Here is a 24,587-nt window from a genome sequence, read left to right as displayed (position 1 = left end):
TCAACAGGCTTTTCTAGATCTATTTGGACAAGCTGTCCTTCTTGAATGTGTTGTTCAAGTAGTTGTAATTCTTGTTCAGCCACAGTTGTTAACTACCTTTTGCTTAATAAATCAGAATCTCCTTTAAAGTATTAAACAGGTTCTGTAACATATAATTAGGAATCCCTAAAGTGGCAGGTAGCAAAAATGAAAGCAGAGTGTTAATATTGATGTGTACCCATAATAAATGACCAGACTTTTTAAATGAATTTTTAAAAATGATTGAAAAGGAATGCAGGAATGTGGATTCTTTATAATTGGCTGTGCATGTTTTGTGATTTTAAATTTATTGCATGCAGTTTTTATGATATTTTTCCACAATAGTGGCCAAATTCCAATTTGCTTACATGACCAGGCCCAGTTGGGTCCTCTGGGAACTGCCTAGGGACTAAGAGGAGCTTCCTGGGGCCTAGATATCTTTATTAAAGTACACCTCCTTCTGGGAGGATAGCCAGTCCTCCCAGATAGAATGTGCACTTTAACTATTTCTTACCAAGGTCATGTGATAACAACATCAGTTACATGTAATGGCAACATCAGGTGAACAAAACAGACTCCACAAGTATATTTTTTCCTTGCACTCAGCCCTCAAATCTGATCTGCTTCCAATATAAGTCATGGATATTTTGGAATAAATTTAGTTTATACTTATGTAGTTTATATAAACACTGGACAAAGCATTGAAATATTTTGGTTTAAAAGAATCTAAGTATTTATATGATCTGAATATTATTTAGCCAGTAACAGATTCATTTACAGCAATATTCCTTAGATTAATAGATTAAGCCACATGGTTTGGGGCAAGAAAAGAAACCGTTTTTTGCCAGTATAATGATACCCAAGAGAAAATCAGTAGTTTTTATACAGACAACAACATGATAAAATTTAACATAAGTTATTTTGATAAAACATAGACTCTTTGCTTTTTACACTGATTATCTAGAAAAATTTTATATCTTTTGTTAGAACAGGCTAAGAGTCCAAGAAAATGTTATTTTAGACTCATTAAATCTTTTTTGATTTTGACCATAATTTCCATTTTTATGAACTCTTAACAATTATTATATTAGTTTAGGCTTTGTCCTATATTTTTCTCATTTAGTAAGCAGTTATTCATTTTAGGATAAAACTGTTCTGTTTTCCTACTAATAAAAATACATCTTTCACATTTTTCAAACTTAAATCATTATTTTGAACAAATATTTTACCACATATAATTACCATCAAAATAAAACTTGTTAGAATAATGTTAAATACTTAAAATACTTAGTTAATGTTTCAAATATGCATTAACTATCAATATATAGTTTTTAACAAGAATTTTTACTTTTAAAGTTCTTAAAATATATTTCCTTTTAAAATATGAATAGGAGCTAAACTCATGACCAGTTTTCAAATTGCTGTTTGTTGAGAATCTAAGTTAACAAAAGGAGATGGGATTACTATTCCCATTACTTGTCACAAGATTTTATTTGTAGCATAGGTATAATTTCAGTAGAATAATTATTTAGATTAAACCAAGGTAATTTAACAGAACACTTTGAGTCACAACTACAATCCTGAATTTCATACCCCTTAAGGGACCAATCTGTTATAATTCCATAGGAACCATTAATGAGTACTGACTTTTGTTCTGCATTGTTCCTATTGGATATTTTCTGACTCAGGTATATATGAATTTTTATAAAAAGTCAGCTCATTAAGAACAAGCTCAGAAATTAATTTTTCTTTATCTTGCTCTGCTAAAGGTATGGTAAAGAAGCAATTTTAAAAATCTATTATAATAATAGAGCAGTTTTTCAAAATTATATGGTGCAGGAAAGCCAAGTCGTAATGACTCCATAGGTTGAATTACAGTATTAACTTTTATTAAAATTAGTTAACATTCTCCATTTTTCTGATTTCTTTCTTATAATAAATACTGGAGAATTCCAAGGACTATGAGATTCTTCTATATGTCCCACTTTAAACTGTTCTTGAACTAACTGAGTCAGAGCTTCTAACTTTTCTATAGATAAGGGCCACTGCTCAACCCACAAAGGCTCATTTGTTTTCCAAGTTAAAGGTATGGATTGGAGTGTATGTCAGCAATGGGCCCAATTATATGTTTGGATAGCTGAGAAAAAGCACATACTGGAGTATGTTTAAGATTAGGTGTGTCATATCTGTTTCTTAATTGTTTCCCTACTTTTGCCCAAATTTGAGGATTAACTGCATTTTCTTCTGAAAACCATGGATAATAATCCTGTACATGACAAAGAAAATTTTCTAATTGAGATTGAGAAAATTTTTTGCCTCTAGTGGACAGCATAGATTTATAGATGTTCCTTTTTGTTGAACCTGAATATCTCATGTTTTACACCTAGCTGAAAATATCTCCAATTCACTACTTACCCTCTTGTAGCTCTTATTAGCTCTTTGTAGTATTTGTAGTGGAGTACCTGGAGCATCTCCTCACTTTATGCTTTAAGAGTTCCCCTATAAGATCCCTGTCTGGGCACCAATTGCAGATCAAGCAACGGTCTGAACAGAGTCAGAAGGGGGAGTGGGAGATTAAGAAAAAACACAACACAGAGTTTAAGAGAAAGCAGAGGCTAGGTGGTTCATTGCCTGACTAAACACAATAACCAAATAGAAACAGGGATATCTTCCCTGTTTTGTTATGCTTTGCAGCAAAGACTTCATAACTAATTTCCATTACTTAAGATTTAAAACATTATGGCCTTAGGGCTGAAGCCAATAGCAATGTTTTTGAATGAGATAAAATAAGCTTAATAATTCAGATGTTTTAACAGGAACCCCAGTAGCTTCTAACAATGTTTTCAACACACAGACACATATTCCTCCAGCTGCCTATTGTGATTACCCATTACCCTGATGACAGATGGGCTCAGGGGGTCTGAAGCTTAAGTTTACATCAGACAATTTTATTTTTAACTGGATCCTGGTTATATACTGCAGGATGACAAAAGGCGTGCATGCATTTCCTGAGGGAACAAAGTTCTTATCTTTCAGTGCTCTCCCTTCATACTTAAAATAACCATTTGGGGTAAACAAACATTCTCTTCCTCCTAGACTGTCTTACATAAATCAGATAACTTAAAGCAGCTTATTGCCTCCACCACCCTAATGCCATCTACTCCCAAGTAGTTCTGCAGGTCTTATGTTAATCCTGTCTGCTACAACCACATAGAGAACATAGGAGAATAACCCAACTGGGAAGAAGCCAATGTGCTTACTGTAAAGAAAAAGGATACTGGAAAGCAGAATGTGCCAGCAAAGGATGGGAAAGGGGAAGAAAATACCCCACTATCTATGAGGAGCTCATAGCTCCTGATTTTGAAGACTTAGCAGGAATTGATGACAATTTGGATTGAGACTCCTGAGAAATTTCTCATCAATTTCTTTACCTTCCTGACTGCCCGGGTACCCTACTAGGCCAAGATTTCCTGACAAAACTCCAGGCCCAAATATGTTTCAATGCAGAAGGAGAATGTTTCCTGACACCAAAGAACACAGAGGAAAAGATTATGGTGATGTTGACAGCCCCCCAGATGGAAGAGTGGTGCCTCTTTCTTGCCTAAGAAAACTGAAACTGGCATGACCATCCATGGATGCCAAGAGTTGATCCTTCTGTTTGAGCAGAAAAAAGATCACTGAGGCTAGCAAGGAATGCCCCTCTGGTCCTCATGGAACTTCATCAGGGAGTTGCCCCAGTGCATCTTAAACTTACCCTGTCCCCTAAGAAGCCCAGGTGGGAATTCAGGTATGCATCAACTGCCTACTTGTTCATGACATACTATGGGAATGCCAGTCCACATGGAACATTTCTCTGCTACTGGTACAAAAACCAGCGCCAATGATTACTGCAACATTTAAGACTTGTAGACTATCAACAAAGTAACTGTTACCTTACAGCACATAATGTCAAACCCATATACTGTCTTAAACCTAATTCCTTCAACAGTGTCATTTTCCCCCTGTCTTGAGCTGAAAAATGCTTTCTTCTGCATTCGCCTGGCATGGGCCAGTCAACCCATTTTTGCCTTTGAATGGGAATATCTATGCACTGGAAGAAAACAACTATTCACTTGGATGGATGTGCCTCAGGGGTTCATGAATTCACCACTGTATTCAGCCAAACCCTAGGAAAGAACTTTCAGGAATTCCCAGACAAAAAATATAATAGCATTTTGCTCCAAAAAGTGAATGATCTATTCTTAGCCAGTACAAACTCACAAGAACTGTGTAGAAGGTACAAAGCCACTCCTGACCCAACTAAATAAAAAAGACTACAAGGTCTTTAGGAAAAAGTGCTAGATTTGCAAGAAGCAGGTGAATTTTCTTGGATTTCAAGTCACCCAAGGCACTCAGCACCTGGGGTTTGAAAGAAAGCAAGTGGTTTGTCAGATTCCTACACCCACACCTCAAGGACAAATCTGCTATTTCCCAGGGAACACAGGATTCTGTCACATCTGGATCCCTAACTTTGCTGCAGATGTTAAGCTCCTATATGAGGATTCATGAAGAGTTGAAAATTCAACTCTGCTCTGGGGAGCTGAACAACAAAGAGGCTTTGAAATTCTAAAAAAAGAACTCACCAAAGCCCCAGCCTTGGGTGTCCAGGATATTGAGAAAATTTTTATCTTGTATGCTCATGAATGACCAGAAACAGCCATAGGGTTTCTCATTCAGAAGCTAGGTCTTTTGGATTGCAAAGTAGCTTACTTGTCAAAGCAGCTGGATTCAGTGGCCAAGGGAAGGTCTTACTGTCTGTGGGCAATAGCCTCTGCTTTCACTCTAACACACAATGCTGAAAAGTTAACCTTCAGCTAGCAACTAACTGTTTGTATTCCACACCAAATCAAGGCAGTTCTCCAGGAAAAGGGATATCATTGGCTTTCCACTTCTCAGCTGCTGAAACAAAAGGAAAGATAGAAAATAAAGACTGAGATGGTATAATCTAGGAATGCCTAGAGTGTATAATGATAGTGACTAAATGTACAGATTTAAAAAATATTTTTGCATGAGGAAGAACAAAGGAATGTCATTGCTGCAGGGTGTTGAAAAAAGATGGCAATTAATATTTAAAAATTTTAACTTATGTGTGAGACTAAAGCATAAATGTTTATTTGGTACAAAATTTATATTCTGACTAGTGCAGTTCCTAATATAACTTTTGTGGGCAGCTTAATTGGACACCATCAGTACATGGGACATTGAGTAGGGCATAAGATTTTGTAGGTTTGTCTAGAGTGATGTCCCCAATAAATCCCAGAGTGCTTTGAACAGTGAATAAAAAAGTATTTGCAAAGTCCCCTTCAGAGAATGGTGAGAAAAGGGGAAAATTCAACTTCCCCAAGTGGAGAATTCTTGATATTCTCACAAGCAGTGGGGACAACCAAAGCAATAAGCTGAGTCCCCAATTTTGGGTTTGTTCATTAGAAACTTAGCCCCACAAATGATAGGTCAAGCCTACTTAAAATTAGGCCTAAGAGTCACCCCCAAGAGAACCTCTTTTTTTGCTCAGATGTGGTCTGTCTCTCCAGCCAACACAACAGGCAAACTCATTTCCCTCCCCCTGTCTATGTGGGACATGACTCCCAGGGATGTGAACCTTCCTGGCAATGTGGGACAGATATACTAGAATGAGCTGGCACAAGGCACCAAGGGATTGAGAAAACCTTCTCAACCAAAAGGGGGAAGAGTAAAATGAGACAAAATAAAGTGTTGATGGTTGGGAAATTCCAAACAGAGTTGAGAGGTTATCTGGGAGGTTATTCTTAAAAATTAAATAAATTTCACCTTGTTAGTCAAGAAGTAATGGAGATGCTGGAGGGAACTCCCTGAAAATATAGAGCTGTGTTCCAGTAGCCATGTTTCTTGAAGATGATTATATAATGATATAACTTTTGCAATGTGACTGTGTGATTGTGAAAACCTTGTGTCTGATGCTCCTTTTATCTACCTTATCAACAGATGAGTAAAACATATGGCATAAAAATAAATAATAGGGGGAACAAATGCTAAAATAAATTTAGTAGACTGAAATGCTAGTGATCAATGAAATGGAGGGGTAAAGGGTGATATGTGTGAATTTTTTCTGTTGTCTTTTTATTTCTTTTTCTGAATTGATGCAAATGTTCTAAGAAATGATCATGATGATTAATATGTAAGTATGTGATGATATTTTGAATTACTGATTATATATGTAGAATGGAATAATGATATGTTAAGAATGTTTGTGTTTGTTGTTATGTATTTTTTAAATTAAAAATTAATAAAAAAATTGAATTAAAAAAAAGAAGTTTCAGTGAAGGGCAGGCCATGGTGATTCAGTGGCAGAGTTCTCTCTTGTCATGCCAGAGACCTGAGTTCAATTCCTGGTGCCTGCCCAGGCAAAAAAAAAGTTACAGGGAAAAAAGAGACCAAAAAAGAATCAAACAGACAGAAAAAGTGGTGCAGACAGAAAGAGTAATTTAAAGTGGAAAATAAGATGACATAGAGAAGGAGTGAGAAGAGAATGGGAAAACTGCACAGAGCATTCTATGGTGTTCATAAGGAGCACTGGAGGACTGTTATGATAACACAGCAAGGTGCATGTCCTGCCACAGCCCTGGTTGCACACTGTGTGTTATAATGAATAGAAAGCTGTTGAGGTACCCTCCTTGTCACCACTAGCCTCTTCCCCCACCCTAAAATGTTTTTGGAATGATATTTAAGCTCCAGGGGTTTGGAAAGCCCCAAAGAGATACATTGGTCTGTGGCAGAACAGCTTATTCTGAATTGCCTGCAGGGTGGTCAACAGCCTGTGTGTTAGGAACCACTCACCCTTCCTTCTTCTTAATTCCCCTAAAGCAAAGTACTCCTATAGAAAGTACTAAGTAGCATCAGTTGCTGTGCGCTATATCAATTGGAAAGCCCCTGAGGTACCCTCTTACAAGTAACACCAAGTACCCCCAGTTGTAGGACAGAGTATTGCAATCTCACTAATCTTACCATTTTAAAAATTGATGATACCCAGTGAGGAAAAGAAGTCCAGGTGCTCTTTGGAGTAAAGTGGCCCCCTAAAGCCATCACTAGCCCCACATTGTAAAAAAACAAACAAAAAAACAAAAATATAAACATGAACTCTTACAACAAAGAATAATTCCAGGTATTCCATTCCTTCTATGATGAAACACAAATTCAACCCACAGCCATTCCTTTAAGCACTCAAAATCTGTTCTGTGGGAAACAGGCCTTTTGACCTTCAGGCTAAACCTTGAGACACTGGAACACTGGGTCAAGTAGCTCTTGTACAACACCCAGGTGGCTTCCTACAAGGAAGCTTTGAAGGGTCAAAGGGCTGGGGGTTAGAATGTGTTATACTCTGAAGAAATTTTGCAGATGAACAACTTAGCTTAAAAGGTTTGGCATTTTCTTGTATTTTCATATTGACATAATTGTAATTAACATTAAAGATTAACTTGATGTTACTTCCTCTTGCCTTTTGAAGTAACCACTAATAAATAGCAGAACAAAACTAGCAAAGGGCTCTTGGTTCCAGAAGTTCAAGAGTCCCCTGTTCTTATTTTCAGAAATCTGTGTCTGTATTAATTCTCATGTCTCCCTGTGAGCAACACTGTGCCTTCAACTAGCAGACAGGTAACCTCCTCCCTAAGTATTTCCTCCTATTATGGCTGTGGAGGACCAAATATGAGGAACCAATGGTCATGGGAAGCAAAGTAATTAATGGCAACAGGAAAATTAAATGTAACTTCCTCTTGTCCCAGACCCTGCAAATGGAACCTAAAAACTTCCATAATTGGAAGAAAATGTATAGCTAGATGGGGATAGAAATTCCTGGTTCCAGTTGGGTACCTCATCTGTCTGGGGCAGCAGTATTATAATCAGAGTAAAAATGCCACGTTATTGTGGGGATCAGAAAAAAATCACATAGATCCTGATCTGTCACCACTAGCCTCTTCCCCCACCCTAAAATGTTTTTGGAATGATATTTCAGCTCCAGGGGTTTGGAAAGTCCCCAAAGAGATACATTGGTCTGTGGCAGAACAGCCTATTCTGAATTGCCTGCAGGGTGGTCAACAGCCTGTGTGTTAAGAACCATTCACCCTTCCTTCTTCTTAATTCCCCTAAAGCAAGGGGAACTACTAAGATATGCAGGCTATGAATCAGAAAATAACCCAGTCCAAAAGAGAGGCATGCAGATAGGGAAGTGGAAAGAAAACAAGTGGCCTTCTGAGCACATCATCCAGTATTATGGTCTGGCAACATGGGCAGGAGATTGGTGATGGGGAAATAGGATAGAAATTTACATGCTAAACTACATCATTTTACTTCAGGCAGTAGTAGAACTAATCACATATGAAACTTCCCATGCCTTAAATCTATCGGCACAGCAACAAATCAAATTCAGAACAGCCATCTATCAGAACCAATTGGTTCTTGATTACTTGCTAGCAAAGGAAGGTGGAGTGTGTGGAAAATTCAACATTTCTAACTGTTGCTTAGAGTTAGATGACCAAGGAAGAGTAATAGAAGAAATCAGCAGTCACATAAGAACCCTATCCCATGTTCCAGTTCGGACATGGAATCACTTGGACCCCAAAAACCTGTTCAGAGGGTGGTTCTCAACTTCTGGATGGTTCAAAATTCTAATCAGAAGTGTTTTAGTGCTGCTTAATATATGTCTTATCATCCCATGCCTCCTCCCTTGCTTACTAAAAAGCATAAGTCAAACTCTAGAAGCCTTAGTAAACAGAAAAACTGTCTGCCACTTACTTCATCTCAGAAACCTACATCCCTTGAATTAGTCCCCATGTTCTAGCTTGCTAGCTGCCAGAATACAACACACCAGAGATGGATTGGCTTTTAATAAAAGGGGATTTACTTCATTAGTTCTTCAGAGGAAAGGCAGCTAAATTTCATCTAAGGTTCTTTCTTATGTGGGAAGGCACAGGACAATCTCTGCTGGCCTTCTCTCCAGGCCTCTGGGTTCCAACAGCTTTCCCCATGGTGATTCCTTTCTGCATCTCCAAAGGCCCGGGCTGAGCTGAGAGTGCTGCGATGAGGTATGCTGAGCTGCTTGGGCTGTGCTACATTGCACTCTCTAGATTTAAGCACCAGCTAATTAAGTCAAACATCATTCATTGCAGCAGACACACCTCCTAGCTGACTGTAGATTTAATCAGCAACAGATGAGGTTCACATACCATTGGCTCATGTCCACAGCAACAGAACTAGGTGACTTCACCTGGTTAAGTTGACAACTGAATATAGCTACCACATCCCACAAGCAAAAGTATTACTACACCTATAAGAATAAAATATGAGCAATATCATCAAAGGGGGAATGAGGTAGTTCATAAGCTTAACCTCAGTGTTATTCCTGTATAACTTTATGAATTTACGTGTATCACTTTATGTTTTTGTATCACTCATTGAATTTGTGCACTCATTAATGTATGTAAATGAAAGCTTTCTTGAAGGAGGTAAAAAAAAATGTCTACTGTATCTGCATGCTCCTAGTGACATATGCAAAACCTGCTCCAAGTCACATCCACAAAACAGGATGTCTGCCACACATGGCCCATTGCAGACAAAAGAACAAGCTATGTACTTCCTCTACTCTAAGATCTGTACTTTTCCAGTGTTTACCACTTGTTCCCATAGTAACTCTCACCTTGCCTACTCACCTGTAAACTAATCTATACAATCTGTAAACAAAGGATATTCAGAACTCAGACTTTCAATAGGAGTCCTCTGAGTCTGCTGCAGCAATAAAAGTTTTTCCACTTCTCAGAGGCTCTGGTGCTTTCTTGCTGATGTATGGAGTTTTCCCTACTTTATTTCTAGCTGCTGATCACATGTTAGCAGCTAGTACACATCACTAGAGAGTGCCTTCATGTTGTCTGCTTCAATAACATTAGCTACACACCAGATGTGACACATTGACTGGTCACAAATCCCAGTGATCCAATGGCAACTGGATTACATTGATTCCCTTCCACTCTTGGAGGGGGTGAAGTATGATTTTACTGCCATGGACATGGATACAGGGCTTTTGCTACCTTTCCCTTTGGGAAAGTGAACCAATGCCCCACCATCTGGTGTTTGTAAATCTGGGCCTCTGTATGGCACACCTACACAGATAGTGATTTGGGTGCCCCTTTCACTGGAAAAATAGCCCAACCCTGGACAATGGAATAAGATATCATTAGCACATTCCATCTGCCCTACCATGCAACAAGTGTGGTTCTTACTGAAAGAATGAATAGTTTGTTAAAAGAACAGCAAAAAGTTGATAAGACATCCTTGCAGCAGTGGACTGAGGGTTCCATCGACTAAACCCACTTGAACACCATTATATTGGTTGCTGCACCTGCCCCTATGTTATGGTGACAGCTGGACCAATGCAGGTATCAAGAACACAAATCAAAAGGCCCACTGCCTTACAGTGAAAAGGGAAAATGATACTACTTTGTCTGTGCCTCAGAGCATAAAAAAGCAAACAAACAAACAAAAAACGGAAAATTAGGTCAGTTGGTCTTGGTTCTAGCCTATGAGCTGCGTTGGTTAGGAAACATAATTTGCTGTAGAATAGGAGTGACCCAAAGTATGGTAATAACACCTCAATTTATATAAAAAATGCCTGTTAAAATCTTTACCACCAATCTTGTGTATTCTATTCTTATAGGTATCTATGCATGACTCTGTGGATCCTTCTTATGCCCAAGTTAACAATTCACGTAATGGTAAAGGACTCTCAAGAGGACTTGCAAAGAGAGAATATCTGTATTTTAAACCTCCCCATTATGTTCTTCTGCCTGGTATCTTATTATCAACTAATGGAACTCTAGCATATACAGTATTATGTCAGCAAAAATTACCCTTCATTTCCCCCCAAACATATTTCTTTTTGCCCAAAGCACCCTAGCAAACACCTACCTACAATGGGCTTCAGTGGTAATGCATGCCCACAATTGAATGAAATACTGAGTTTGCAAGGACTTGTCATCTTCCATTGATACTAGGCTTCCTTGGGCTGCAACCTGTATGAGTCAGACTGTAGAATGCCCTTCTTGCCTGGCAGAGTTCAAACCAGAGGAAAATCTGGAAAAGAATCTTGTTTAAGACTGAAATTCAACTACTATCCTATGATGAGGCCAGGATTTGCATCCTCTCCCTTTTATGGGAACAGGTGAGCAAGTCTGACTTCTATTGGTGTATACTGTATATGATTGATTAGGGAGGCTGATGGTAGACTCTCTAACAGTAGACCATGTTGCTCCTGTCTGTATGAAACAACTTGAAGGGGTTCATGTTGTGGAGTATGTACCCACTGAATTGTGTAGCTTTACTTTTAAGTTACAAAACAGTAGTCTTTTGCACTAGAAAACTACCACCAACTGTCATAGGACATATCCATACCCTAAGGGATGACTATGGACCTGTAAGCAATATGGTTGGCCCTATTTACCATATAATTAGTCAGGATATTGTACATAGGGAAAGCCCTATGTTCCAACTATCTTATATGACTCTTTACCCCATACTCCTACTAATTGGGAAATGGTTGAGGCTGGATATAGGATAAAATGCACAACTCTACAGGGGGACCAAGTTCTGAAAAGCTGGTTAGCCAAACTTTCAGAGTCCCTTTGATGAAGATTCTTGCTCATTTCCTAACTCTACCTTTATCTTCTATCTAAAAAAAAGGAACTTTCATTTCCCAATATTCCTCAAAGTTTGCACCCAATAAGCAAAGCCTTGAGAAATGATTTCCTATTACCTCAGCACACATCTGCTTCTGAATATGTATTCTACTTTATTTACTTTTGTTCTAAGATGTGTTTACTTGAAAGGGCAGTAGGAGTGTAATTTTACTTTCCTTTAATCAAATTCTCTCTTTTCCCAGAAGGGATTATTTTCTTGTGAGTTCACCAATAGTAATCTCATGAAAACAAAGCAATCAAAGAGTTAATTCTTATATATGAATTTTAGAACCCATCCAATAATTTTCAGGACCTTAGTTTCTATTCAGTTATGCTAAAAGAACTCATATTATCTCATTGGAAGAAACATGTTTTTCACAGATTATAGTTTAAATCTATACAAAAAATTCCTCTTGAAAAAAAATAAATTTTCACGAACAAAACACTGAACATAATGTGGATATCATGCTGCTTTATGAAGAAATCAAGCCTTTTGAAACTGTAGTATCCTAAAATTTGCTTTCTTGATAATGTTCTTTTGAGCTGATTTTTCTGGACGAAGTCCTTCAAAAATATTTCTCAATATCCACCTCTTACAAAAATGAAAATTTTTATGACATTTCAGAATCATTTTATGACTTCTTCCATTAAAATTAGGCTTTCAAATTAATAAGGAAAAATTTTAGTCATGTTGTAACGTGGTTTATGAGTTTAGTTGATCCTTTTAGCCAAAACATAATTTCCTTAATAGAAAGAAAGAGATTTGCACTAGGCTAAAGGATGGACCCATTTTTGCTTATAAATATTTGATCAACAATTCCAACACAAATTAGACAAATTGTATCATTTAATTTGGATGAAAATTGCCCTATACCTTTTCTCTTAGTAAAGTAGAGCCAAAATGTTGAGAATACACAACACCCATGCTTTTCTATTCATCAGGGGAAATGGAAAATTGGTGTATTTCACTCTTGAGTTAATAACTTTACAACTCCCATATCAATTTTCTTTGTTCAAAAAAGAATTCTTTGAGTTCTGTTGTTTACACAGGACTTCTCTTTTTTGATTACTTAGCATAGTCATAATTTAATATTACTTAATATGAACGTTTTATTACTGTCTAGGTATATCACTGCACTTACACTATAGCTTACTTTAAAAGCAGAATATTTTTAGTCCACAAAATTGTATCCCCAAGCATGTTATTCTTGGAACATATGTTTTACATTGAGTATATATATATATATACACACATATTTATATGTATGTAAATTATTAGTGTGTTAACTATGAGTAATAGTTAATAGCTATAGTTAACATTTTTATGCAATTTACTTGCTGTTTTATGTAAACTAACTAAAAATCTCATAACAACTCCAAGAGGTGACTTCATTAACAGAAAATGTAAGGGCCTTATAAATAAAAGAAAAGACACAATGGATATAGATGATGTGGGGTTATTTACAAAGGTATATTATTAAAAGTAAATAATTATCAAAGAAATTGCTATAGGCAAACAAAACAAAGAATTCCAATAAATGTAGATTCTAGGCACATAGATTTCAGAGCAAAATTCAATCTAAATATGGAAATTTATGTGAATATTGTATATATGGATATATTATAGATAAAAATTTTATATTAATTCAGAATATAGAGTAAAATAGTGCACATTGCATTGATTAGAATAAATTAATTACAATGATGAACTAATGAGAGTTCATTAAAATTTTATTCCTAAAACAGAGTTTGAACTTTATTTTCATATTTCAAATCATTTAAGGAAATGAAGAAATTTAATTCCACAAATAAGTATTTAATGTAAATTAAAAGACAACAAATCACTTGAAGGGAAAAACATATCTAATAATATTCCTTTAATTTAAATGCAAATAAAAATATAGTAAAATGAAGAAAATTTCTTAAATATACATTCAATGTATATTTCTATATTTCTATATTTAATAGAAATTTAAAAACTGCAATTTTTTAAAAAACCTGCAATTCTGAATATCATAGAGGCAATTTTAAAGGGAAATATCAGCAGTGAACCTGATGAAACCTAAAGAGATGTAAAAATTTTGAATTCATTATCAATATTTGGAATTGCAAGTTTGCTTTATTTAAATTCTTAAAAAAATGAACCAAGTATTTAACTTACAATTTTATATGTTTTATTTTCTAATCATACTGGAATTACACAAAGAGATAGTAATAACTGAGGGTTGTTCAGGCTTCACAGAATGGTAGGGTTTTCAAAGATTAGTAGGTAGATACAGATGAGAGATAACCACATAAAAATATTTAAACTTTGGAATTTAAAAAACATCAGGTCTTAAAGCATTGCAAGTTGGAATTTTTTATTTGATTCATGCACCAAGAAAAATATTCATCTCTTAAATTTAATTGTCAAAAGAATAACCAAAGGATATATTGATGAGTGATAACAAAAGCTGAAAAATAGAAATTGAAAATGACAAATATATATATGCAATATGTGTGTATATATACGTGTGTGTGTGTGCTTACACACATCTATACACAAGATGAGTCTGGACATGAGTAAAACACTGAAAGATGGTTAAGTTATTTCTATCTTTTAATAACTTAAAATATTTTCCGAATTGTCTTCAGTGTTCATGTATATATTTTCTATAACTTAATCTTAGCACACTATTTTACTTTGTATTGAAATGATCCTTTTCCCTTTTTAGCTGCTTACGAATAAAATTGCCCCAAATTATTTGTAATATACCAGTGAAAAAATTCATAACAAAATGATTGCATATTCAAAATTTACAAGAATGTAACCTTTCTGATGATTGTCATCAGCATATATTAGTACTGCATTAAATACCTTGTATTCATTATTTTGTATAATTTATAAAATCACTCTATGAATTTAGAATTATTTACCTTGTACAATTGAGGAAACCAAATTTAAAGTTTCAGTGACTTACTAAGGACTATATAGAAAACAGCTGGATTTCTAGGATTTAAACACAAGCTTTTCAAGTTCAAAGCAGCAATTTTAAGACCATGCTATATGTCTTCACTAGAGAATAAATGGCATTACTTCTGAAGAGTTCTCTATTATAAAATTCTTTCCAATGGAATCATGCATGGGAATTTCTGTGATACAATTGTAAGGATATCACCATGGCCATTTTCAAGTTTTCATACATTAGTGGCTCTAAAAATGACATACTTAAATCACAGAATAAACACACATTTCATGGCTTTAATATGCTATGTGCATTTTTTAAAAACGTTTTTTGAGTATTCCAGATCATATTTGGTCAAATAAAAATGGAGCAACATAAATTCAAACTAAGTAAAGGATGATACTTTATTCAGAGAATAAACACTCAAATAAGAAAGAAAGAATAGTATTCAATATCACTATCATTTCAACTGTCTGGAGCCCTCTCTCTTCTGCATGACTCTACTGAGAGCATTTTTCACTTCTCTGTTCCTAAGACTATAAATGAGTGGATTCAGCATGGGGATCACCATAGTATAAAACACAGAGGCCACTTGATCCTTTCCCAAGGAGTAGGATTTCTTTGGTTTTAAGTAAATGAAGATACCAGTGCTGTAATAGACAGTGACTCCCAGGAGGTGGGAGGCACAAGTAGAGAAGGCTTTGTGTTTTCCTGAGGTGGAATTAATTTTCATGATAGTAGACAGAATGCAACTATAGGACACAGAGATTGTGATAAGAGACACCATTGCATTTAAACTACCAACCATGAATATTATGATTTCAGTGTCATGAGTGTCAGTGCAGGACAGGAATAAAATTGGGATTACATCACAGAAAAAGTGATATATAACATTAGATTTGCAGAAACGCAAATTGTTCATGGAAAGAACAATGACTAATGATTGAATAAAACCCAGCACATAAGACCCAGTGATGAGGGTGTGGCACAGTTTCCTGGAAATAACAACCTGGTAGTGAAGAGGATTGCAGATAGCCACATAGCGGTCATAGGCCATAGACGAGAGAAGGAAAATTTCAGTGATAGCCAGGAAGTAAAAGAAATACATCTGGGTGAAGCAATCTATAAATGAAATATACTTGTTGGAAGTCAGTAAATTCTCTAAGGTTTTAGGGGTGATGTCTGTTGAGTAAGCAAGGTCGAGGAATGACAGGTGACTGAGGAAAAAGTACATGGGAGTTTGAAGCTGGAGGTCCAGGTGAATTATCAGTATCATCCCTGCATTCCCCAGCACAGTAATCAGGTATATCAGGAGAAAGAGCATAAAAAGGACCTGCTGGATCTCTTCAGAGTCTGTCATTCCCTTAAGGATGAAGTCAAGCCCATTGGTGTTATTCCTACTTCCCATAGAATTCACTGCTGCAAGTCAAAAGTGATACTTTGCATGAATGACCTAAAAACAGTTTTCTTTATAGGAATGATATGGCATTTTTTTAAAAAAGTTGTGTCATCATTCTAGGCATTCATACAAAAGAGGTTTTTTTGCAAAATATATAAAAATTTTAGTTTGAAAGTATGAATTAAATTTAAATTAACATTTGGATATTATAGAATAGAAAATTACCTATATATATATTACTTATACAGAATGAACAAGAACTTAAAAATGTTACCTTTCATTAATCCATTTACCCAGATGTAAATATTAGAAATTTCCAATTTGAAACCAATTTTGCTATTGAACCCATTTATTACATGAGAAAAAGAGCATAGAAAGTTAAGGAACTTACTTACAGTCCCAATCATTAATTATTCTTGGTTCCATGATTCTACCTGGAATGGCTGAGCCCAGAAATCATGCTCATAACACTGTATTCCTGTATATATTTAATTTCACAAAACAAACAAGCAAAACTAAGTGTAAAATATTATAAAATAAACAATGATAGTTTTAATACATCACTTACTGTGCTTTTGTATCACAATATTTAGTAAAAATGACAGATCAGAAATTAAAACCTTAGGCATATTAATATCATAGACCTCACATTCTTATTAATTTTCTGAAGATATGTTTTTTAATAGATTATTGAATCAAATTTCCAAAAACTATATTTTCAATATATGTACATTGCTTGATGACTCTGATTACATCAATTCCATATTTCCATTTATTCAAATTCTGGCATGATTTTTGTAAGGCATACATGATGTGTATACATCTCTCAATATCCTTCAATCTTTCAAATAATACCCCATTTTTTTTAGATAAACTAAAATGCTCTAACTTTGAGATTAAACTTACCAGAAATCAAAGTGGGTAAAAAATTTCTTCCTGAAGTATCTATCTAGAAATCATGCAACCTCAAGTTTTTCTCACAAAAAATATGTAAAACATATAAGAATCTTGAAATTTCTGTGATAAAATATTTGTTTCTTCTGAGATAACTTATGTCTCATTTTCTATTGTATTTTTAGTTTTGAGTGAAATAAATCAACCTAAAATGGTTGTTTAGATTCTGATGAAATAGAAAGTTAAGCTGGAAATTATATCTCTCAAGTATACTGAGAATCTATTTTGAACTAAGTCAGAGGAGAGAAAACCTAGACTTTCGCCCTGATAATGCTCTGGCATCTCTTATAATGAAGATTGCTGAAAATGCAACTTAGTCATCTCGGGAATCAATTTCCAAAGATGAACGGTTGGCATAGTGCCAAGCATGTAAGTTCAGGGACCAATGCATCTATGTTAGATTTGAAATAGAGAGTTGCCTTTCCCTTAGATGCCACATAATTTAGAGCATCACTTTTTGGAACTCTTTCTGATGCTCTAATTTATGACTGGTTAAAAGACAAAGGTATTTTGAGAAATAATTAATCTGTGGTGGAAAGTCCAAAAAATTAACCACCATGGATGGAATACCACAATTTTAAAATGAAGATTTTTACACATAAATGTGTGAAAACATCATGGGAGTTAATGTGGCTCATTGTGCAAAAATTATAATGCAAACAAATTCGAAGAAAATTAAACTCATACATGAATGCTTAATCTTTGCATTTATTTTCTTCCAATTTCCTTTGTGCATATAGTATTTATTTATAATTTTTATTACACTATATTTTCAGTTTCATACTAATTTTATTATTAAATATTTATTATTCCAATTGACTTAGGTTATATTAGCTTTGGTAAAACCCAGTTTCACAAATTTTACATTGCCTGATGCATCATAAAAGCTTCCTAGGAGAGTGCACCAACTGATGAATGCTGTTTTTGAGGCTGACAAAAAAAGAGCTAGTAGAATATTGCCAGTCATACTTGGAAATGTCAACCAATTTATCAATACAGCAGATTTGCTCTTGTATTCACCCACAACAATGTTTGTGAAACTTTTCTTATTATTTACTGTATTGGCTTTTGCTATTTTAAAGGAAACATGAGAGAAGAAACTAAGAATTAGTGATGAGATGAGTAAATGTTTTTAAGTATGTGAATGGACAAAAATTTATTTCCTGTATGTACAACAAGTTGAAATGCATTCCTGTGTATCTTTCATCAATTAATAATAATGAAGTCAATTTCCATGCAGATTTAGAAGCAATTGCTAAAAGAAAAGCTATTCTTCTGCAGAATTTCAGGAGAGAATTTGATGGTATGGATCAAGTAATTACAAAATATTATATATTTAATGAAAAGTGCATAATTCTTCAATTCATCAAAAATTCAATAATGCTGAGAAAAGCTTATTTGAAGATTAAATGACCAGCATTTATTTATTTCACAATGGGCAACCCTGGGGTTTAAAGTTGTTCTAAGTCAGTGTCACCTCCATAGTCTGATTACTCTTTGAAAGTCATCTTGAAGGGGTTTTTCTTATTATTATTGAAATCAAGATTTTATAGTCATTAAGTGTGCTTTCAAATATTAAAAAGTAAGAGTAACAATAACTTAGAAAACTTTTTACAACTAATCTTTGCTGAATCTTAATTGCTGTGGCTCTAATATATCATTTGCAATTAAGAAAATAATTTTGTCAGATCAGGAGTAAGAAACAAAAGATCATGATTTATTTGACTTACACTTCAACAAAATTTTAACTTTTTCCCTGACAATTATTCAAGATCATTATTTTCTTTAAAATTCTATTTCTGCTTATAATCCTCTTAATTTTTACATGTTTTTGAAGCACTGTTAAGAATTTTGTACTTTTCTGAAAACTTGGCTTTATAGTTATTTATAACCTCCTTCACATCTCTGAATAGGGAGGTCTAACTTTTGTAATAGTAGTACTTTGCATGATTTCATTTATACACTTACATTTACAGATTTACATTTTAATATCTTTTTGCTCTTCATCTATTCCTTATATAGTTGGGCCTTACTTTTTAATATAGTCACTAACTAGGGCTTTAATTTGAATATTCAGGTCACATATATTTAAAATCATTATTCATTTGCTATTTTCATTTTATGTCATATGATTTTGAAATTCGATTCTTCTCTCAGCTTCTTTTTGGCTAATATAGTATTTAATATTCAGTTTTATTTCTTCTGTTGGATTTTCAATGACATTTCATTGCATTATACTGTTACTGTTTCTATAAGTGATAAAATTTGCATCCTTAAATTATTTTCATGCTCTTAGTTTTATGATTCTGCTACACAACCAAAATGGTAAATAAGACATTCTAGGGTCCTTTCACCCAAAGAATCTTTGAAAAACTACAATAAAAAGCCAAACCATCTTCCTCAAAATTCCAGAAAACACGTAAGTGACTACGATAACAGAGTGATTTTTAAATTAAAAAATGTAACTGAAACTGGTAGAACAAGCTGACCTCTTTACCAACCCTTCCCTGGCATGGTGTGGAATGGACCTGAGCACTCAGTGTGTGGTGCTGACTCTATTTTGTAGGGAGCAGTGTAACCCTATAGGCCTACTGGCAGACACATATGTATGTTAGTTCCAGTCTATCCAATGACAGCCTGAAAGTCTGCCCAAGAAGTTCATTTTTGTCTTGTTCTTCCTAGAACTTGCCCTGCAGGCATTAACAGGATACAGATAGTTAAATCCTCACATGAAACAATTCAAAGTGTCCTGGGATAAATGATCCCTGGCCTTAAGAGGTAAAATAAAGCACTTTGAAAGAAGGCAATCCTATTTCTTGAGGAGAGGGAAGATATTCCTATTCCAGTTAAAAGGGGAATTTCTAAGGCCTTATAACAAGCTCAGTAAAAGATAAAGATTTATAAATTATAAAGACCCACACTTTTGACTCAGGCTGTCCTACTTCACAGGAGAGTGAAACTCAGAAGAAGAGCATGAGCCAAGAGACAGAACCAATTGTCAAAGACAAGTATGCTTGATTTATTTGTTTATGTTAGTTCCTGACACTCAGTGATACATTTGTCATTTCACTAGTTGTATACAAATTTAAGAAACAGATAGCTCAGGGACTAAATTCCATATTTAAAATATTAAAATGTGCACTGTGAAAAAAATTTATAAGACAAAGGCAGAAGAAATTCTGCTCCATTCAAAGGAAGATAAAATATTAGAAATCATCAAAGAAAACCAAAGGCTGGATATACAGAAGAAACAGTGAAATCAAAGGTAGCCTAATTAAATGATTTGAGCTGAAGAGGAGAGAAGAAAAAGATGGAAAAAGTAAACAGAGCCTCAGAGACACATGGAACACCCTCAAGAATAACAACACAGTCACAAGGGTTCAAGAAGGGAAAAAAGGGAGGAATGAGCAAGAGAAATGTTCAAAGAAATAATGGCAGTAAATGCATCTAATTAAATGAAAGAGATGAAAGCACATTCAGGAAGCAACTATAAACAAGATAAACTAGAGATCATGCCCAGATAGTAGCAAAACCATGGGATACAAAAACAAAGAGTTCTGAAAGTCACAGGAAAAAAGCAACATGCTATGAAAAAAAAGCAACATGTCATGTAAAAGGCAGTCCCTATAAAGTTAATTGCTGATTTCTCAGCAAATTCCATGGAGGCCTGAAGACAATGGGGTGAGCTATGTAAGTGCCAAAAGAAAAGCAATTCATCACATCTTTTTATGTCCACAAAAGATGTTTTTAAAATCAGGGATTGGTTAGGACATTACCAAATAAACAAAACTGAAGGAGATGATCACTGCTGGACCAATTCTATAAGCAATACTAAAGGGAGTTCTTCACCTTGGAAGGAAAAGACAGTAGACAGTATATCAAAGCATCATTTAAATAAATAAAGATTTCTGGTAATGATAATTATATGGGTTGGTAACTATATGGGTTACCATTAGTAACCTCTGTATTATATTACATTTTTGAATTTTATTTGTACAGTTTCTAAAACACACATACTTAAAAATAGTTATAATTTTATAAGTTAGTGTTTTTAATGTGTTAGGATATAATTTTTTATCAAGTACAACATTACCATGAGGGGATAGTGGGGTATAGAAACAATGTTTGTATATGTTATTGAAGTTAAATTGGTATCGAATCAAATGAGATTGCATAGATTAAAGATGCCATATATGAACCTAATAGTAACCACTTAAAAAATCTGAAAATAAAGGGAACAAAATGCTACAATTCAAAGGATCAAATAGATATGAAAATAGACATTAATGGAGGAATTTAGGGTCAAAAATGTAAGACATATACATATTAAAAAAGGTAGAACAAAATTCTGTATTGCCAGTAACTACTTTAAATAGAAATGGACTAAATTCACCATCAAAACTCAAGAGGTTGGACAACGATTAAAGTACATAATTTTTATGGGAGACTCAACTTAAATTCAAACATATAAATTGGTTGAAAGCAAAAGGATGGAAAATATTCCATGTAAAAAATAATTAGAAGAGAGCTGGGATAGCCACATTAATATCAGGTAAAATAGTCTTCATTCACATCCAACACTATTAAAAGGGCAAATGAGTACACTATATACTGATGAAGTAGTCAACTCAATAGGAAGACATGACAGCTATAAGTAAATATGCATTGAAGCAGAAGAAAATCACTATAATGAAAGAAGCATAATGACTTTGTAAAGTTAAATAGATGGTTATATGATCTAATAATAAATTTTCATAAACAACATTTACGAATGAACTGAGTCCTTTCGATACATATACCAAATGTAGTGGCCCAACTCATTCCTTTGTTCACTCCTCAAGGATTCACACACAGCTAACACAGTTCTCAGAGATAAACTATAGCTAATAGTCATATTGTAGCAATGTCTTGCAGAGTTCATTCATCTGGGTTTCCATTGTAGAATAAATTATTCAACTTTGCAACTCTTGCTTCAAGGGAAAAATTCTCCTTTTAATATGTTGAATTCATTATTAATGATTGATTTAGTGACCTTAAAATCTCTATACATATCTCCAAATTGTTTCAAGAATTATCATGTGACTAGTGCTTCATTTATCAACACACACACACACACATTTGTTAACCAAGACTTTGTAGTTAGACCATTATGCATAGTCATTTGGATAGGAATTTCTGCTATTTTTAATTGATGACATACTTTACTTCTTAAACAGATCACTTGTCATGTAAACCCATACCAAAATAATATCTAATCAAAGTAAATGATTACAATTTTAAATATCATTGCACAATGACCCCACATTAGCAAAACAATTCAATGGCCCCATTAGAGCTTACACCTCACTGAAATGAATCAACTTTTCATTTGGGCTTATAATTACTTGAATTCATTCTACACTGCTTCCTACTTTATTCTCAGGATATCAGTGGTCATTTCTTGTATTCATTAAATTTAGGAGTACATCAGTCTTAATTTTTAATCTTTTAATGTTCTACTCTTAATTTGCTGAAAGCTGTAAGTCCAGAATATCTAGCTGCATTAAGAATCAATTAAATATGCTCACATGTTACTGTATGATGCATTTTCACACATCATTGGTATTGCATAAATTTCTGGCTCATATCAGTGGCCTCATTACTTACTTCCATATATCTATGTTATGAGTACTTGATCTGTTTAAATAACCTTCTAATACAGTGTGTCAGTGTTCAATCCAAACAAATAAAATTGTAATTCACCTCCAAATTTGAAGTCTGTAAGTGACCTATTAGTTTATGCTATGTCATTTTATGTTGCTATGAAATTTTTCCAATTGCATGAGTAACTGTATGTTAAAAGCCATACAGGTTTGTTTTAACTGTTACATGCATAGGTTATTTCTGGAGAAGTTTTTCTACACATAATTCTCAAGTGATCATCTTTCACATCCTTTCCCTCTGTTATATAGATCTGTTGGTTCAATGCTGGAATGACTATGGGGTAAATACAGCAGACACTTGTTCCTCAGGGATGGTGTCAATCTACATATTTAAGGTTTATTTGTTTAACTCATGTCATTTCCAAAATCATCAGGTCAACTGGTTAATTTGTCACTGAATTCTATTAACTCCTTTCATATTAAGTTACATTAAAACCCAAAAGGACCAGCTAAAAGAAGTTTCCATCTCACATCTGAACACTTGAAGTAGTATATCAGTGAACAGAGCATTGAAATAGAATATCAGAAATCTAGATCTTTTAGCAGTTGTGTAAAATGATTCACTACGATCAATTCACCTTTAAAATGAAGATATTACTAGTCATCTAAAAAGATCAAATAAATATTGAAGGACAAATTATATAGGTCATTTTGGAAAAATAAAAACACAAGAAATTATTTTTCATTCACTGTGTTACTTTTGTTTATGTATTATTGATTGTGGATTCAGTAAAGTAACAACTAAATAACTATGATCTAAGTCCTAAAGTATCTCCATAGTGAACATCAGTTAATATTTCTGGGAAAATGAAAAAAGTGTACATGGGAATAATATTTAGTATTAAGAGTAAAAGAGCAGGCAAAAATGAAAGTCAGAATAAAATAAAAATCTTCCCTGACAGTCCTACAGTTAAATAAATTGAGTCACTTCAAAGTTTCACTTACTATTCCTTGAATAGCACTGGTAGAATGAATTATGTACCCTCATTTAGAAATCTTCTTAATCTTAATTTGCATTCCTGTGAGTGTAAACCCTTTTGTAAATAGGACCTCTTGATTACATTATTCTCATTTAAGATGTGGCTGTAAGGCAAATAGTTTCTTTCTCTCATGCAAATCTTGCTTCATCCCTCCCCTTGTTTTCTGGGACCAATACAGAAAGCATTCCAAGGCCAAGCTTTAAGGAGTAAGGAAGTATTCACTTAATCAGAAGTTACCTGGAGGGCCTATAATGTTGTTGACACTTGACAATGGGACCCTGCAGGATTGAATTCTTTTGTAAAAAGCCCTGCTTATATACATAAAAATATGCAGTACACATTTGTGAGTATGATAAATCTGTGCTTCTGCACAGCTTGGTTCTGTGCCTTCTTTGTTCCCCTTCTACATAAACCTTATGGTCCAGCTGCGGCCCTGAACTCTATCTCCAGTATGTAAGCTTCCCTAAATAGGTAAGCTTCCCTACTGTGGTAGTTAGATTCAGGGACCTAGTTCTGTTGCTGTGGACATGAGCTAATGAGCAAAAGGTACGTGAACCTCATCTGTTGCTAATTACATCTGCAGTCAGTTAGGGGGCATGCCTGCTGCAAAGAATGATGTTTGATTTAATTGGCTGGTGCTTAAATGAGAGAGCACAACATAGCTCAGCCTAAGCAACTGGGCATTCCTCATCTCAGCACTCACAGCTCAGCCCAGGCCTTTGGAGATGCAGAAATAAGTCACCCTGGAGAAAGTTGTTGGAACCCAGGGACCTGGAGAGAAGGCTAGCAGAGACCATCTTGTGCCTTCCAACATAAGAAAGAACCTCAGTGGAAAGTTAGCTGCCTTTCCT

The 24,587-nt window shown here is 34.6% G+C and overlaps 1 protein-coding gene across 1 annotated transcript; it reads right to left on the bottom strand.

Annotated features, from left to right (window-relative positions):
* Positions 1-15,161: 15,161 nt before the first annotated feature.
* Positions 15,162-16,109, bottom strand: LOC143666585 (olfactory receptor 8H3-like). Its single transcript, XM_077140245.1, has one exon. The coding sequence runs from the start codon at positions 16,107-16,109 to the stop codon at positions 15,162-15,164; it is 948 nt and encodes a 315-aa protein (XP_076996360.1).
* Between the last annotated feature and the right edge of the window lie 8,478 nt (positions 16,110-24,587).

This window comes from Tamandua tetradactyla, chromosome 23, assembly GCF_023851605.1.
Source record: "Tamandua tetradactyla isolate mTamTet1 chromosome 23, mTamTet1.pri, whole genome shotgun sequence".
Classification (NCBI taxonomy): Eukaryota; Metazoa; Chordata; class Mammalia; order Pilosa; family Myrmecophagidae; genus Tamandua; species Tamandua tetradactyla.
Note: the sequence above shows the minus strand (reverse complement) of the source record. Positions and strands in the feature narration are given on the sequence as shown.

Excerpts from the sequence above, each read along its gene's own strand:
- LOC143666585 (XM_077140245.1), bottom strand. The coding sequence starts at position 16,109 with ATGGGAAGTAGGAATAACACCAATGGGCTTGACTTCATCCTTAAGGGA.